Here is an 18,505-nt window from a genome sequence, read left to right on the forward strand (position 1 = left end):
TTCCATTAGACCAAGGTTTATAGGTTCCCCCTCTGATCCCTTTATTGCTATACATTCAGTGGCAAAAGCCAAGGAAGGGAGCGAGTTATGTGATTTGGTAGTCTAATAAATTTTTTTGTACCAGAGGCAGAAGACAGACTTCCTCATGGTTTCTCTGAAAAGATAAGGTCTTGAGTTCATACAAGGCATTTTGGGAGGGAAGGAATTTGTGTCTCGCTCCTAAAGCACTGTCAGGAAAGTAGTGACACAAGTTAATGACTTGTCACAAGGTTATGCTGTAGCTTACTGTGACTGTAAGTCACTGTTTCTAATAGTGCCACCCCTTCAGCAGTGCTGGAGCCTCACAGTGCAGTTATGCTGGACACTGCACAGAGAGGGTCTTTAGGAGAAGCCTGTCAACAGCAACTTTATTATCATGGACACAGCAGAAGGCTATTGTAGTTCCTGTTTTCTAAGGAACTGCTGTTTTCTATTCTATTTTTCTTTTTTATTCTCCTGTCATTTTCCTCTTTCCTTAGCCTATGCTGGAGAGATCAGGTTTTCTTTAAAAGTCCTTCTGTGGAATATCCTTATTATTCTCACATGCCAGCCCTCCTCTGACACAGAAATCACCCAGTGCAGTCAGAGAACTGACTGATGATTCAAGGCAAGAAGAACTGTAAGAGTTAAAAGTTGGAGAGGGGTCAGAGAAAGGAGAGACAGTGGGGGCAGTGTAGCAGCAGCCTGCATCACTCAACCTTGTACTTCCTCCAGAAATGAAGGTATCCAACAGATAAAGATTGCCCTTACTGTGCATCCAGCACCACTGGATCATGCCAAGGGGGCTGACATAGCTTGCACAAACCTGAGACCTCAGAGGAGTGGTACAAACACACCTTAATGCGAGAGCACTGGGGCAATTTCAGCACAATGTGATGCTGAATATCTGTGTCCTGATGCCTCCATGGGTACAGCACTGCTCTTGCTACACTGTCCTTCTCATCAAGAGAAAGATGGGGCAGATTTCAGTGCACTTCACAGATCTTTGCTGAATTTTAGCTGTAGTAGAAACACAAACACGTGTGGAAGGTTTAGTTTAGGGGGGTGTTTTCTTGGAGAGCTGAATTTGCATTCAAATCTGTCACCCATTCAGCCTAGATATATATCCCATTTTTAATCGAATTTCTGCAGGGACCACTGTGCACCAGCACAAAAATATTTTTTGGAGAATAGGGATATAGGGGGTTTTTAAGCAACATTTATGTAATGGCTTAATTGTGAAAAATTATAGTGTTTTTATTATCCTGAGAACCTTACCTTCAATAGTGTTAAGTTATACCCACGTTTGGTTTAAGGATGCATTGCACAGAGATCGTTGGCATTTGGACACGTAAGAGCAGGGAGCCCATAGTGTTCTCTGAGTTTGTCATATTTCAGATAAAGCTTGAAAGCCTAAAGCTGTCTGTGTGAGGTTGTTGGGTTATGATATCTACCCAGAGCAGGGGCAGGCTTAACATGGGCCATGTTTGATGACCAGTTTCTGATTAATTTTTATCTGAATGATATAAAAAACCCCACTAAAACTTTTCTGTGCTGAGAAGCTCTGGGAGTATAAAATGTCAAGTCACTAATTGGGGCTACTCCTGAAATCTGTGTTAAGTTTCATCCTTTTTAACAGCCAATCTACTTGTCAGGGAATTAAGCCCAGCTCCCTAAACTGCCATAATAAAATGATGGGATAAATTTGGAGGCTTGGACCTGAGGACTTCAGAGCCAGAATGTCTTGTGTCTCCTCCCAGATTCATTCAATCATTATGTTGGGACCCTGAATAATCAATTTTTACCTAATTATCTGGCTTAGTATAACCAGAGTCTAGAATATCTTAAAAGAATCGCGTCTCAGTTGGAAATTCTCTTGATTTCACCATTTCCCATGAAAACCTCATTGTGCTTTGACTGCCTCGATAATTGCTTGCTCATTATTAGGATAGGGCAAAAAGTCTGCAAAATCTGTGAGCTCAGTAAAGTCACTTGTTTTGACGTGCCTGATTGTTCTTTGGAGATTGGTAAGGAATGCAAACAGCACTTTACATCTGTGTAGTCAAACCAACAACTGTAAAATTCAATGCTAATCAAATTCTGTCACACTTTTATCAACTCAATGCAAAACTAAAAGCAAAACAAAAGTGTCATGGAAACAGGCTCTGCTTCTTTAATGAATGCATTTTAACCCCATGAAGTCCAAACCCTGAGACTCTCCAATGTTATATCTAACAGATATAACATGTTGTATCTAGTGGAACCTCTTCATGGCTGCAATCAGAGGTGATTGCCAGGTAACAGCTCTTAACCCCCTTAAATTGTTGTTCATCTGGCAGTCTTCAGCTGTTTATAACAAAACATTTGTTTTCCTCCACATGTATCATCCCCACTGAGCTGCCCCCAAGACAGACACACATCTGCAACATACTCAGCTAAAATTAAGTAGGTTTCTCTTCTCCATTTGATCTGGTATGTTTGAAATTTCAGGCAGTAGCTGTAACTGTCCCTTGTGACTCTTTAGGTCTATGCCAAGCACTGATATTGGAAAGTCTTGCTTTCATTGGCAGCCTGATTGCTCCCCACTGAGGGGTCTGTGGGTGCAGCCTCCTGCATGTCCTGCTGGGTGAGTCCTTCCCTGGCTGTGCTCCCTGGTGGGCTCACTGTGAGCTCAGGCACCAGCTGTGAATGGCACAGGAGGGAACTAACTCACAAGGGGTCAGAGGCTTGTAGGGCTTTTGTGGGAGAGGAATACCCTGGCCCCAGTGCAGGAGGTGCCTCTAGGCTGCAGCTAATATCATGGGACACTACCCTTCAGCATGCCCTGATAGTTCTAGTTATCTAGATAATTCCAGCAGCAAAAGAGATCAGAACCAGCACAGAAGAATCTCAGTCCAGAAAACAGTTATTATTTTAGCAAGTGAAAGATGTGATGAATGCTACTTTGACAATGACTAAGGAGTGAACAGCATTATAGTGAATAATTATGAATGTCATGGCTCCTCTGGATGCCTCCACAGTCTGTTGACACGATCTTCCCTTTACAAGGTTTGAATTAATGCTGAAAGCCACCATCCATCCTCCTGTATCTGCCAGACTTTGGGAGCATTGGTGTGTGCTGGGTCAGGTGTGAAAAGCAATGCACAGTTTTATCAGGAAGACCTGAACAACCCTGTGGCCTGTATTCCTTCACAGCTGTGACGGTGACCACAACATTTACATTTAAGGAAGAGAAAAAAATCAGTAGCTTCAAAAATTTTTCATGGAAGGAATTGTAGTAATAATAGCTGGTGACTAAACCATAGTGTAGTAGATACTAACTTAATTCCCTGACAGCAGGGAAAAGGTTCTGTTTTCCTCTCTTGGCCTCTCATTCATCAGCCGTAAGTACTTAACTGTCCCCCGAGAATTAGCACTCACAGCATATTAATCCATAGCAATCAATAAACATAGTGCTGAGTGAAACACAAGATACAACACAGTTGAGGAATAGGTTTTCTCATTCTCTCAGAATTTACCAGCATCTTCATGGAGATGAGCTCTATCTCAGCAGTAGTTCACTCATAGGAAAGTGCAAAAAGACCCTGACAGCAGAGAAATCCCGTGAACCTTGTTGAGGCAGTCTAGGTTAACTGGATGTGCTGAGCTCTGGGGAGAAACTGGAGATGCTGTGATACAGAACCATTACAAGTTTTAGTATACTTGGATTACCTCAAGACCATTGTCACTGGAGCTCCACTTTGTGTAATCTATTTAGGTCTTCTTCATATCCCAAAAATGTTGTTGCTTAGGCTCAGTTTGGTGTCAGAACCAAGAGCTCAAAGTCCCTTAAAGCAGTAAGGGCTGTTGGGAGCAGCTCGTGTCTTTTCTCAGCTGTTTCTTAGCAGGTTGTAACATCAGTGCTGAGTCAAATCCAGGCAGTGGAACTGAGCATCCTCCTGCCCAGCAAAGCCACTGACTGAGCTGCCTATTAGCTACGTGAGGAACATGAAATGAATCATGCTCAGGGTCAAAGAATCTCTATTTGAAAAATCAGTATTTAGAAGAATTTGGATAATATTCTGTAAAATGTTACTATCAGTATTAGGTACAGTTATCCATTGTGCTTAAACATGCAACAGAATTATCACGTTCATGCTGGATTAAATATATTTATACTCATCTAGTCTTGGGAGCTCAGAATTTTAGAGTGACTAGGATTTGGAGATTGGCCATCCTGGGCTAAATTTCCACCCACTGAGAAGCTGAAGTCAAACACTCAAAGAACATCAGATTGCAGAAGCAGAAGGAAAGACAGCTTTCAAACACACTAATACAGCAGAAACAAGTATGAATAAAACATTTTAACCAAGCTAGAAAGCAGGATTGTAGGAAACTGGCTTTAGGCCATTCCTTTAATTTTAGTGAGAGTTTTGGGTTTTGCTTTCCAGTTTTATTGCATTTGATTTTGTCCATTTGCAATCTAATAATTACTGGTGATGGGAGCATCAGCAGCTAACATACCCCACTGAGCTGAGAAGATTCTAAAATGCTGAGACAGAAGAATATCAAAATGTCAGCATGCTGCAGTTACAAGCAGCTGTAAGAAGAGTCAGATATAATGACTTCTGTTCACCTTCAAGTTCAGAACTGGCAGGTATATAATTTTGTCTTTAACACTGGTAAAAGGTGCTTATGGAAGGCTTATTTAGCAATCTGGTATAAGATGGTATTTTCTCTGTAGGTGTTCTTGTTTTTCATGTGATTAAAAGCTGGTGTTCTCACTGCCCTGGATGAACAGGCACATCCTGTTTTACACATACATGACAAGAACACTACATTAGGGTTAGTTCTTCAGTAAGATAAGTTCCAGGAAGAGCAACAGGGATGTTCATAGCATACAGTGTTAGGTGGAAGATGTAAAGAGAAGTCCTCGTGTAGCCTGGCAAAGAAAAACCATACAACTGTATTTTGACAGCTCACATTCCCTGTTGGGAATAAATGTCCACCTCAAGGGTCAGTGGTTGATGGAGTGGAGTACTTGGGGAGCCTCTGTCTTCAGAAGAGTTTAGGAAGCTCAGGAAATATTATCAAGAATAGATTAAGTACAGCTGTTCTTGTCTTGAGGCTGGGGACAGACTGCCTCATCCCTCAGTGCCCTGCAGGCTCTGCTCTCAGTTGTTCACGTGCATTGTCCCAGCCTGGATCGCCCTGGCATCACCATGGCCATGGTTCTGCAGCTTTTCTCTACTCACACAGTGTGACACTGGCTACTCCCAGCTATTTTTCACTCACATTTTCTTGAAATACTTGGGTTTTTTTGTGTACATAACAGTTGATAGCCTCTCCCAAACAAAGATTACATCACCTCCTTGACAGTCCAGTCTCGATCGATGCACCTGCACAAACCCCATCTTTATACCTGTGAACAGGGTGTGTAAGCCTTGATCTTTAAATGCTCAAAGCTTTTGTAGTGCCTGTATTTTCAGAGTATCTTAAAAGCTTATTCCTGGAAACACTCATATTCTCTTCCATGCTTTTATGTTGGTGACAGGACGGAAGACTTTAAATTATACATCTCCAAGATGGCAATACCTCCTTGTGCACCAGCATTTTTTAAAAGTGTGGCTTGGGCACAGTGAATATCCTGCATATTTAATGATTTATGGGCAATTACTGTATCACTGCTAATGACTTAGAAATTGTAAGTGCTTTGTGAAGAATACCAGAGAAGAACTAGTCCAAAGTGCAAGAACAACCCGTGTGTGTTCATGCATGCTTTGGTTTATCCTGCTTGTTTCTGTCAGGCAAAGCCACAGCACTGAGTTCTTCGTTCTGGCTTCTTGTCTGGTCTTTTATATACATTTTAATGAGTGTATTTCACATTTAAATATATCACTGATCTGAGCCTGCTTCTTATTTTGCATCTCCTCGGAACTACTAAGACCTACTGGCAGACTCACTATAGGTTTCTAACTTTCAAAGCTCCAGGATTAGTGTTGGTATTTTAGCCCTGGAACTTGCTGTCTTCACAATTCTGTAGTGATATGAGAACGTGAAGCTTCAAACAAAATGCGATTCCTTCTTCTTCTGTAAGCTCTTAATTGGTATTCTCTCTTTGCCTCCTTTTTAAGGAGATGTTTGCTTTTTTTTTTTTTTTAATTTGACTTACCTTTTTCTGTCCAGATACATTACTGCTCTATTAGTGGCAATATGTACTTTGAAAGACAGTGTAAGCAGATAAATATAACAGCATTTTGGCTGAAAAGCCAACGTCCCCATAATGCACTATCGATTTACCAAATAATTACCAAATAATTGTCTTGGTAAGTATCAGAAAGGCTGAACTTTAGCTGTTGTGTATGTGAAAGTTTCTATGAAATCTCAACAAACTTCTGCCTAGAGGAAATTTTCTGTGTAATGGACAAATGAATGAGAGTGGAGAAGAATAAACTCCCCTTGGGAACCTTGCTTTGGGGTAAAAAAAAGAGAGGCAGTTTATGCTGTAATGTTAAGATAAAAAGAACAAAACCTACCTACTTCTCTGATGAAACAGCCTGCTTGGACACCTCTTTCCTGTCAGTACACCAGTGTGTATTTTCTTCACTGTATAAAATAGCTCGAGTCTTCTTGATAATGCTCATCCTGCAGAGACTGGAAGTAAGCTTTTTCAGGCTCCTAGGTAACAAAAGCAGCCTAAAAAAAATTTGCCACCTCATCCCTATCCAGCTCTGATCCACACACAGATCTTCAAGTTAAAGTTCAAGCTTGAGCTATCTTGCCTGGCAAAAACAAGTTGTTTGACACTAAAGCTACAAACACCGTAGAGATGAGTTATCTACCAATTACAACATCTTATCAACAGCTTATCAACTGCTAATCCAATTAGTCTGCATGGCTCACTGCTGTGTGGCTCCTTTAGTCCTCCCAGGCTTGAGGTAGGCAGTAATTCACATGCACTGCAAGAGATAACACTTGCAGGAAAGACAAGCTCTAAAAATTCTCCTAAAGGAGGATGAGTAAATCACTAACTGTCCCAAGAGTAATTGAGATGCCATGATCACTGGAGCAGGCAGTCTGTAATCACGTTTTATTGACAGCTCCTAAAGATCAGTCTTCCTTGGGAGCTGCCTGGAGTGAAACCAAACTGAGCATGTCTAGAGGGCCTGGTGCAATACAGAGTGACAGGACCAGACCTGGCACCAAGTGATCCACTTTGGGTGAGGGACAGCACTCCCAGCCTTTCAGGGTAGTGCTGTGCACGGGTCCCTGTTCACTGCGGGAGTTCACAGCATAGCTCAGATGCAGCTCTTCACAGGGAGTGTGGCAGTTCATGTACACAGAGCCACGACTCAGCTCATCTGGTACTGTGTTCTTTGGAGGAGAAAGGCAGAGGTAGCTGATCTTGTTGTGGAACACTTGCAAATACAGTTTCCCTATAAATAAATATTGGACTTAAACATTTCTTAAATTGGCGTTTGGGTATTTAAGGTCATTTTTAAAAATCACATGCTTCCTTTTATACATTTGGGAATCCATGTTAGCACTGGGTTTGCTATCACAGCTTTATGAACACCTGAATACAATCCTGGAAAAACAAGAATCTTAAAGACAGCCTGCTACCAGGTCCCACCCAACAACCCACAAAGACATTCCACTGCACCACAATAAACGGGATCTCAAATACACTTGGCTAAGACGGATAGAAACTCTTTAAATGTGTTAAAACCTAAAGTGATATATTAGATGTGTGGTTTTTGTGTTGGTACCAATAACCATTTTGCATTCTCTTTCTTGTAGGAGGTGAAGTCACCAAGCCCAGATTTGCTCAGTATTTCCACGGCAGCCTGGCCAGTCTGACAATCCGGCCAGGGAAAATTGAGAGTCAGAAAGTGATTTCCTGTTTGCAGGCCTGCAAGGAAGGTCTCGATATTAATTCTCTTGAGAGTCTTGGCCAAGGAATAAAGGTGAGGGATGAACTGACATCATCTTTGATAAAAATTTAGATCTGATTTATGAAGTGGAGAGCCCAAGGTAGAGTACACACAGTACAAATGTACTCCCAGAAGCAATGTAATTTCCCATAAAATCATGCAAAGAAAAAACAGAACAGTAGAAGAGCTGTGACACTGCAAAGAAAAATGTTTCTATTATTGCAGAGCTAGATGATCAGAAAGTAAGGCACTGCTGATATTTTAGAATTGCCAGGCTGTGTTTTCATGCTTGTTACTTCTACAGAAATAGATGTGATTGCAAAGATTTATTGAATTTTGATCTCAAGTAGTTTTAAAGCAGTGGAACACAAAAGTCCTAATGCAATAGCATTCTAAAATTCAGTGTGTTCAAAGAGGAAAACTTTATGGTACATGAAAATTGAACAAGGAAAACCCTAAAGTCAAGAAATTAAATTTTTAGATTTGAATATAAGTCATTATCCATCTTCATTATGTATATGATTACTGGTAATGTAGAGCTTTTTCTAAAGTTGGTGAACAACAGACAGGGAAATCCTGTTTCAGTTGACCTGGTAGCCAGATTGTTTCGCATCCATTCAGACAAGTTCTATTCTTTGGATACATATGTAGGATCTTGGCTATTCCAGTGAGTTGTACTGTCAGTTTTCCTTTACTGACACCATTATTTGGTGACAGTATTCTCTTGCTTAATGTAAATGCACTATGAAGCTGTTTCCTAGCACACAAATACCACTTCCAAAGGAGCTGAGCTTCAATTCCAACCCAGGAAGTTCCTTTGGGTGCAGACAATGCGTCCTGAGAAACTGCACAGGGGTGTTTTAGTGTGGAGTTTTCAGGGGCCAGGAGGATGGTGCTGTAACATTTCACCTGGAACATCCAGGGGGAATGCCATGGACTACATTTTATTAGCTAAACCTTTCCATTGTACAGGCTGACCTGAAATGTGCCCAAATGTCTGTCCAGGTGATGATGGGTTGCAGTGGTGTAGTATAACTGACACATTTTCTGAAAGCAAAGGTAAAAATGAAAATTGAAAGTGTAAAGATAAGGAGGAATTTTGCTAGCTCTAACTTTTACATATGAGGAAAGACCCCAAAGAATTCTTTTATTATTGTACCGATGACATCATTAAGTATCTCACATTGCTGCTTCTCACAGCAACATGTCACAGGGGTGATATGTTAGATAGATAAAAGCTGTTTTTAAAAGGCAGTGCATACAAGGAGCAGGTAGGGATTTCTGGAACCCATGTGTGTATGCCTAATAGTAAATTCTTTGCTGGGACTTTGCATGAATTAAAGCACTGTACACTTGGTCTGTGGTGCTTAAAAGCATAGTAATTCCTCCCCTGTTGTTACCCTCTGAAACCTGACAATACTTGAGTCACCCCAGTTTCATGGGCTTGGGAAAATCCCTGTTCTACCACCCACTGCTGCTCCAGCGTGCATGACTGGCTTCCTTACTGTGCTGGCAGTGCAGAGGGAAAACGGAAGACAAGGGATTGTTTTCTGCCTTTTTATGCTTTTTCAAACCTTGAAAACATCTTCATTTTCTGAAATACAGATGAGGCATAGTGGGTTTTTTTAAGTTAGTGATGTTGCTTTTACTGCCTCAGCAGGCCAGCAGTGAGTGCAACAGCAGGAGGCAAAAATGAAAGGAGCAGCCAGAGAGAGATTGTGGAAGTGCTTCTTTAAGGGGCTGACGGAAGGAAGCTCAGCTGAAAGCAGAACAGTTGCCTGACCTTGAACAGAAAATGAGAGAGAAGGGTGTTGTGGTGTCAAGAAACAAGCACACCTGATCCCAGACAGGCACGTGTGACAGCTGCACAGACAGTGGGTTCTGTGGGACTGTGTACGTGGTGCTTTGCAGATTCAGTGTTGGCAAACTGATGCTGGAAGGTGTTTCTGGGCACTTTGGACCATGGAGATTTCACCCTTTAACCACCTAAGAAAGAGCAGTTTTTGACACGATAGTGTTGGACATTTTTGGGCTGCAGCCTAATTTTCAACTATCTGTAACAGCTCTCTGAGACACTGTCTAAACTGTTGCTATTTTTAGCTTTTTTTAATGAGAAAGACAAAAATGGCTCAGACTGGGGCTTTCTCCGGTCCCTTTGGCAGAATTCCAGCTGTTTTGGCAGCTGAGCTATTAACTGGCTAGCTACAGTCTCCTTTTGCTAATTTTATTCTCTACTGCTGCTAGCTTAAAGACAGAAAAAAGAAGTGTATGCAGGCTGGGACTCGTGTTATTCCTTCTCTTTGTTAAAAAATACCCTTCAGTGTTGTTATGACCTTCCTGCACAAGCTTTAAACCCAGTCCTCCATGTTGTGTTTGACAGAGAACCCTGCGCTTCCTCCTGTTCTTCAGTCTGTTTGATGTGTTTTGCTTTTAACCTTTCTGGCTGCAAGGAAATGTAGACAGAACATCTTCACATAATCAATGCCCAGCTTTGAGGAGGGACTACATGGGAGAGAGAGGTGCATTTGCCTTCTGTGCTGACAACAGTAGAGTACAACATCATGGGGGTTATGCTGGTTTCCTCTGCAATGCAGATGGTTTACTGAACCAATTAACAGACAAAACATGGAATTAGGATTAATTATGATGAAGGTAAAAATCAGTCATTGGTTATGTCACAACACTGACAAAGTTTCTTGGTCAGCAAGACTGATTTGTGTTCAGTGCAATGGATTAGAGAAGGCTCGGGGCTACAAGAGCAGGCATTGACTTTGCAGGGTTTGCTGGCCCAAGTGAGCAGCTTTGTGCAAGGAGCAACTCCATCTTAAATCATGACACCCTTATTGATCATGAGACAGGATGGAGAGCCCCCTTTAGTGTGTCTGACGTTAATGAAGATGTAGGAGGCAAATGTTGTAATTGTTTTGTTCGTTCATGTTGAAATATATCTCAGAAAGGTAGCCCAAGATAAAACCACACAGAAAGCAGCCAAAATATGCTTCTGCATGCTAGGCTGGCTCAAGGCAATGCTTTTATATGAGGAATGTGTTTAACCTAAAAAGATTACATAGGAATAATAATCATGGTGGTAAGTTAAGGTTTTGAACTCTACAGAGTTCAAAAATAAATAGCATTGGAAATTGCTGCAGAAATAGTATCAGCAAGGTTGATAAGGCTAGGCAAAGAACAGCAAATTGGGATTAATTTACTACAAAATTAATTACAACAGTAGTTATTTAGGTGACTGGTACAAGTACATGTTTTAGAGAACAACATGTGGATTCAGCCAGTGATAAGCTACTAAAATTTTTTTTTTTCTTAAATCCTTAAATTTTTAACTTATGTCTGTGCAACATTCCTTAAAAAATACATTATTTTGTACTCTGTATCTGGTCCCTTAAATACTAATTATTTGCATTTCTCCTAGTATCACTTCAACCCTTCCCAGTCAGTCCTTGTCATGGAAGGAGATGACATTGAGAATATAAATCAAGCCCTGCGAAAGGTCTCATACATCAATTCCAGACAGTTTCCTACTGCAGGCATACGACGTCTCAAAGTCTCATCTAAAGTCCAGTAAGTTATACTTCAGCTGAATTGAACAGATTAGTAACATTTTTAATGAATTGCTTTTTTCTTTGGCCATGTAAAAAGAATAATTTTGGCTAAATTAAATTGATAAATCATACTGCTTTGTTATTGAACCTAAAGGATTAATTTAATTTACTTTTATGCTAATTTACATGGTGGTTTTCTTTTGATATTATCTTCTTAAGAAACCTTTCTTGTTAATGTAATGTACTTGCATTCCCTTTATAGTTTGGGGCATACTGTCTGGACTGAATCTTATTTACTTTTAATTTTAAACATTTATAGTTCCTTTTGAGGATAGCCAGAGCCGTGACTTTTTAATGCAGGCGTGTTCCATCTAACAGAGGACATATCTGCAAGAACACTAGTTGTAGGTGTGCTTGAAATAGCCTCTGTGTGTCTGTCCCCTCACACATCTGTGCTGTCACCGAAGCACTGGTGGAGGGTGTTAAGCAGGAGTCTGTGTCCTTCCCCTTCCGTGCAGCAGCAGTGACAGAAGCTGCACAATGACGACGTTTACAGCTGGCCACAGCCTCTGCTGGGCTCCCCTGGGGCACGGCTCCGTCCAGAGCAGGGAAAGCAGGGCTTTAGAGGGAAGACAAACACCGGTTCTGCCGACTCTCACCTGCTGTGGGCACAGTTCTTCTGAAGTGCCAGGCTCAGGGCAGTGCTGTGGGCTGACCTCCCTGTTTGGAGAGCAGTCTCACTGGATGCAGTCCAGTTTGCACACTCCAGGGCTGGCCCAGGTCCTGTGCCAAGATGAAATGAGGGAGAGTTTGTCAGGAGATTCACTTCCATAGCACAGTGCTGATTCAGATGAAAGTGGAAGTACAGGCACCTTTTGACCCCTGCAAATACTGGAGGGTGCCAAAAAGAGTTTATGATGGGACCAATTTAAATGGCTAATTAGGCCCTTTTAATCACACATGACAAGATAACCATGTTGTATTCATTAGCTGTCACTTTCTGAATTTAATGTTAGGTTTACTAAAGTTAGTTGTTACCTAGTTAACTTTTTTAACCATTTACTGCTCTGTTAAATGTCACTTAAACATTAAAATATTATTCTGATAGTGACCTTAGGAAAGACTGACTTTGTCCCTCAGTGTGAGCAGCTGTGAAGGTGGAAAGGGATGAGAGGGACAGAGCTTGCCTGTGTACACAGTGGTACAGGAATATGTCCCTATGTGTGTCGGTGTCCAAGGATGAACTAGACTGATCTGAGAGCCGTGAGCTGGGTTTGGGGCAGTGCCAGTGCCACACACCTCTGATGTGCAATGTGTTACATGCATTAGTTAATGACTAATGTGTTTTTTCAGATGTTTTGGTGAAGATGTCTGCATTAGTATCCCAGATATAGATGCCTATGTAATGGTGTTTCAGGCCAATGAGCCCAAGATTACAATAACTGGCATGGACCACTTTGCTAGACCAGCTGCACAGTTTGAAAGTGAAAGAGGTGTTATTTTGTTACCTGACATCAGGATTGTCAGCACAGTCACTAAAATGGAGCATCCAGTGGACTTAAGAGAACATGACAGAGGTTTGTGTCTTTCTTTTTAAATATTATTACTTATTTTTAATGTCTCCTCATGTTCTTTAAAGGATGGTGCAAACAAGTAATGCAAAGGAAGTCACTTCACCCGGATTAATTAGGCCACAGTAATGCTGCACTGAAGAAATTCAATTCAACACATTGAAAAATGTGCTGAATGGGTCAGAATGTGCTTCAAAAAAAGCAGATTTTCCATGTAGTGCCCATTTGGTATAATTCAGAATAATTCCTTCCTACTCGTCCTTTCATATTCTGTTACATAGGGTATTTTCATGAGAATGTCTCTACTTGTAACAGAATTTTGTTAATTGTGCTGATAAAGTGAAAAGCAGTAATTGAACAAAAGTTGAAGTTTTAGTCTGCTCTTATGTTTCCAGCTCTGATACTAGCGTGTGAGTGGTACTTGAGAAAGTAATCTTGTGCCTCAGTTTCCCACCTATAAAATGTATGCATAATCATTTTAAAATATTTCTCTTCAATGATGACAGTTTATTCTAATGCTGAGCAATGTGTGTATTATTATTACTCAACACTGGATGAATGTTCCAAAGTATAAATCAAATTTAAAATCATTGTCTATAAAGGAATATTCTTTTTGGATGTTTGTGTGCAAGGCAGATGAAATATCTCATAATTTAAGGAATCATTCTAAACACTGTTTGTTGGACTAGAAAGAGCAGTAACTAGGTGTAGAAGAGAGAAAATGGGTAATAATATGCACGTTTAGGGGCATGGATTCCCTGAGGCCTACAAATTTGACTTGGTCTATATTTTTGGATATGTTACAGCTGTACCTATCGTTTAGGTACCCAAATTCACTGCAGCAGGAGTTGGGAATCTAGGGCATAAGGCTTTCCTGTCTGTGCCCTCCTTCCCAATACACCCTCTAACATCAAATTCACAAAATGGGCAGGAAGTTCCAGGCTTGCTGTGTCTGTGCCCTCAGGGAGCTGCTTAAGCAGTTCTGCCACACACACTCTGCTAAGTTGATCAGAGAGTTTAAATATTAATTTGATATGCTACTCTTTTTCCAGTGATAGAATTATTTTTTTACTTGTACATATTGAAGGACAATCAGTTTATAACTTAATTTCTTTGAGTCATACAGCATAGGATCTTGCTATTTATGATAATGCCCTGCTCTTGGATAGATGGCCAGGTCTTTGTAATGCAAATTGTTTATGGGGCATAGAGTAACTGAGAGAATCATCCAAGCATAGATATGTTGGTTGTGTATTTTTCCAGTTTGATTTTCCTTGAGGAACCTGGTATTGATACAGCATTGAAACACGGAATTTTTACATGAATTTATTTCCTAGATCAAATTTCAGTTTTCTACTTCCAGTAGTGTTCTTGGATGCCTTTTATTACAGAGCAATATATTTTCTATCTATCCCACTGGGTGTTTGTAGGCCTTCATCATCACGGCACCAGAACAGACAGGATACTCCTCTTGATTTGCTTCAAGTGTGCTGGATTTAATATCAGCAAAAACAGTTCAGCCATCTTGGCAAAAATTGAAAGCCCTGATGCAAAGCACATAAAATGACTGAGCTGGTTTGTGATCATTTATCTTAATTTCCTTCTTTTTTTTCATGATCTATGCCATGGGTTCACAGCCAATAAGCAAGTGGTAGTAGAGGAAATGCTCCACAACTTGGATTTCTGTGATGTTTTGGTCATTGGTGCAGAACTAGACCCTGAACAAGAGTGTTTAGAACTTGATCATGGGGAGCTGCAAGGAAAACATCTAGATGCCACAAATTCCACTGCAGGATATTCAATCTACGGTAAGTTCATGAAATTTATTTTCCCTTATTTTGTCACACTGGTTATATATTGGAATGAAAGCTCTAATATGTTAGAAATTAGACAGAAATCTGTGATTTACTACACATAAATATCCCAAGAGTGACTGTATCTTAAAAAACACAATTGCTTCTTGATCTTTGGATGTGCCTTGGTTTGCCCTTTGGATTCTCAGCATCCCTCCTGCTACTCCCCAAGTAAGGAAAATGGTATCCCTGTTTTCTTTAAATGTGGGGTTCTTGTGGACCATCACAGTGGAATGTGGGAGTGAGGGGATTCCTCAGTGTTCCTGTACAATGCTGGTACATTGGCCATCTTTTTTCTGATCGCTAAGTAATTTATTCTGTACCTTTGTTGTTGTATTCATCCCTCTCCATTAGGGAGCTACATTCAATTCCGAAAGCTGTTCTCCCATGATCGAGTATCAGGGAATATTTGATGCCCTGTCATTTGCAGACTATTCTGCCAAGTTCCATGTTTTCTGTGAGCAGTTGATTGGTTCTGTATTGCTCAGAGCAGCATTCCCTTGCCTGTCCCTGAGCTGTCCCTGCCCTCCCACCCTGCAGGTGTGGACAGCATGTTCAGCTATGAGCAGGTGCTGCGGCAGCTCCGCTACCGCAACTGGGCCACCTCGGCCACCTCCGACAGGAAGTTCAGGGTCAAGTGCTCGGAGCTCAATGGGCGTTACACCAGCAATGAATTCAACCTGGAGGTGAGCAATGAATTCAGCTTGGAGTTGTGTTTTCTGACCTAGCACCGAGGCCTAGAGCCCAGGTAACAACTACAAGAAATTGCAGGACCTACTTAGCAATATGGTCAAAATTAATAATTGTTTATAAAAACTACTAACAGCTTAGTAATTGTTAATAAAATTAACAGTTATTTCATAATGCTTAGATAACACCTAAAAGCTGATTCATATAGCGAGAAGAAAAAGTCACTAAACAGGTAAATCAAAAGAGTCCTGTTCTGTGCCACTTCAGAGTCAACAGCCAGAAAGGTTAGAATGCATTTTTCATGCTAGAAGTTAGAAATATATTAAGCTGTATGTTTTCCACTGGCATAAAAAAAGAAGTTAATTTGGCCTTTAGGATCTATGTAATAGTGTTCCTATCTGCTGATGAGCTTCATAGTCCAATGTAATATATGGAGCCAGTGGGCTTGGAGTATAAAACACTTTTTAGTATCTGGTCTCTTATTTTTCTCTTCTCCCAGGTTAATATCCTACACAGTTCCAACTCCAACTTCATGGACCATGTAAATCACATGATAGTCCAACCCCAATTTCTCCAATCTGTTCAGCACCCTGAGGGGAGTGTAAGTGCAGTTCACAACTCAGGTATGTGGCACCTTCACAGAGACTGCTCACAATGATGCTGGTGTGTCAGTGCTTCCCTTGGGGTCAGCCTGCTCAACAGACTAAAGCCCTGAGGTCCATTGTTTCAGCTTCTAAAACCTCTCAGAGATCATTGCACAGGTGTGAAAGAAGGTAACACTGAATTCTATTCTGTCCAACAATGTACTTTGTAATTGAAACCTGGTATCCTTTTTTAAAGTCTTCATTCATGGTTTTGTACTCTGACCCCCACAGTTAAAAAATGTCTTGTTTCTAGTATTGAATGGCATGAAGGGTAATGTTTATGCTCATATTGCCCTTGTGCATTTGTATTTCTGTAGCATATTAATTTCTACCCACTCCTTTCTAAACAAAAGGAAGAAATTGCATTATTTTTTAAATGTATAATTGCTGCAGTGCCTCTGTTAGCTGCTGTCAAGGCCTCAGTCTGGGCTCTCCGGAGATAAGATAGATTCATCTATGTGCAGCAGGAATTAGGATATATTTTAATTTAATTTTTAGGCTATATGAGTTAAAATATATACCCAAATCTGAAACCTTTTCAGTGAAGTTAAATCCAGGGCAAAGATACCTGTTTAAAAGTTGGATTCTGAAATCCTTTTAGCTGAATGATACATATGTAAAGAAGTAAAGCTGATCTAAAGTGTGGTCAGTTGTAAGTAGCTATATACAGACATGCTTAGAAAATTACTGTATTTTTCTTTACATTCTATAGACAGTTCACTAAAATGAAACTGGATGTTTAGTGGATAAACTATTGCAAACTAGGTTTTTTTGTTCCTAAATATTGTTTTGATTTCAGACTTCCAGAGCAAGGTCATAAAATGGGCTATGGACTGGGTTATGCTATAGCTCCTGGAACTGCAGTACCTCGAGGTACATAGAGAGTGGCAGCAGTTCTCCACTAACCTAATTATGGAACTCATTACATGCAGTAGTTCAGAGAGATTTCTGCCTGTGACTCAGTGGAGACAGGGGCTTCTCAGAGTGCAACCAAACAGTGAGGAAAAATGTCTTTAGTCCTCGAGAGTCTCCCAGGAAGGTTGTAACACAGGCAAATAGGGTGGCAATGCATTATTTTATTTCTGGGAGCTTGACATTCAAATCACAAGTGTTTGAAACCTTTATAATATAAGCTTTGAGATATACATTTTGTCTCAAGTGAAGTTAAGGCCTCAGCTGTAACCAGAAGGGGTCAACATGCAGGTGAGATAACAGAATTTTACTGCACAAACACTTGTTCTAAACTAATTGATTCTGCACTTCTTAACTATTCGTCTTCTGTAGTTAAGTGGCTCAAAGAGCAAAGGTGGGCCTGTTCACTTTTTAGTTTATCATAGGATAAGAAATATGTGAACACCATTTGTGTTTGCTCCACCTTAGTGGGTGGGCACTGGTCAGCACCTTCTGTCATCCCAGGCACTTGGCAGGTGTCTGTCCTGATTCTCAGTCCCAAGGAGGGAGTGCTGTGGGTTAAAAACTAACGAGGTATTTAGTGGGGTTTAGGCAATGTTTTCCACAGGTATAACTCCATTCCCTTTCCCACCCTTTGTTCCAGTTGTTCCCAGTGTGGCCACAATCGTTATTGTCATCTGTGTGAGCATCCTCGTGTTCGTCATAACCCTGGGTGTGTACCGGATCCGCACAGCCCATCAGCACAGCTCCGCGGAGCGCGAGGGAGCCAAGGAAAACGAGATGGACTGGGATGACTCTGCTCTCACCATCACTGTCAACCCCATGGAGGTACTTTTAACTGAGGCACAGCATTGTGTCCTGGCACTGCCAGGAGTCACTGGCTGGGCTGGCAGCAGGGTTTGAGCCTCTTTCAGGGTGCAGTTGTTCAGTTGTACGTATGTAAACTGAGGACCCCATCCCAGTTCTCAACTCTGCACACCTTGCTAAGATGTAATTGAGAACTTCAGAGTTGTTGTCATATATAATTACCAAAGAAGATGGTGTCAGGTACACCATCACTTCCATTCCATCCATGTCTGTTTGTAGGTACCCAAGATGATATAGTTTTTTTGGTTTTAACCTTTTAATGTAAGCACTTATGCACTAAAGGGAGGGGAAATCATCAGTAGTTTAAAGAAGCTGATTTTGAAGGTTTAAATTTTGGCAGTGTGGCTACCAAAGATATTGGTTATTGACATTCCATTCTTCTTACAGTAGTTTTTGAATGTTTGCTACCAGCTTGTATGAGATTTGATGCCTAATAATCACATAATGATGGAAAGCAGATTTCCCCAGCATGTTAGCATT

General features: G+C 40.9%; 1 protein-coding gene across 1 annotated transcript in view; it reads left to right on the top strand.

The window, feature by feature from the left end:
* The window catches only part of CLSTN2 (calsyntenin 2), a 213,684-nt gene that overhangs the window by 184,028 nt on the left and 11,151 nt on the right, over window positions 1-18,505 (top strand). The window contains exons 10-16 of the mRNA XM_048314740.1: window positions 7,798-7,964; window positions 11,359-11,507; window positions 12,842-13,065; window positions 14,697-14,867; window positions 15,453-15,598; window positions 16,102-16,225; window positions 17,802-17,986. Of these exons, the coding sequence (XP_048170697.1) occupies window positions 7,798-7,964; window positions 11,359-11,507; window positions 12,842-13,065; window positions 14,697-14,867; window positions 15,453-15,598; window positions 16,102-16,225; window positions 17,802-17,986 (1,166 nt within the window). The remainder of the gene's footprint in view (window positions 1-7,797; window positions 7,965-11,358; window positions 11,508-12,841; window positions 13,066-14,696; window positions 14,868-15,452; window positions 15,599-16,101; window positions 16,226-17,801; window positions 17,987-18,505) is intronic.

This window comes from Corvus hawaiiensis, chromosome 10 (genome assembly GCF_020740725.1).
Source record: "Corvus hawaiiensis isolate bCorHaw1 chromosome 10, bCorHaw1.pri.cur, whole genome shotgun sequence".
Classification (NCBI taxonomy): domain Eukaryota; kingdom Metazoa; phylum Chordata; class Aves; order Passeriformes; family Corvidae; genus Corvus; species Corvus hawaiiensis.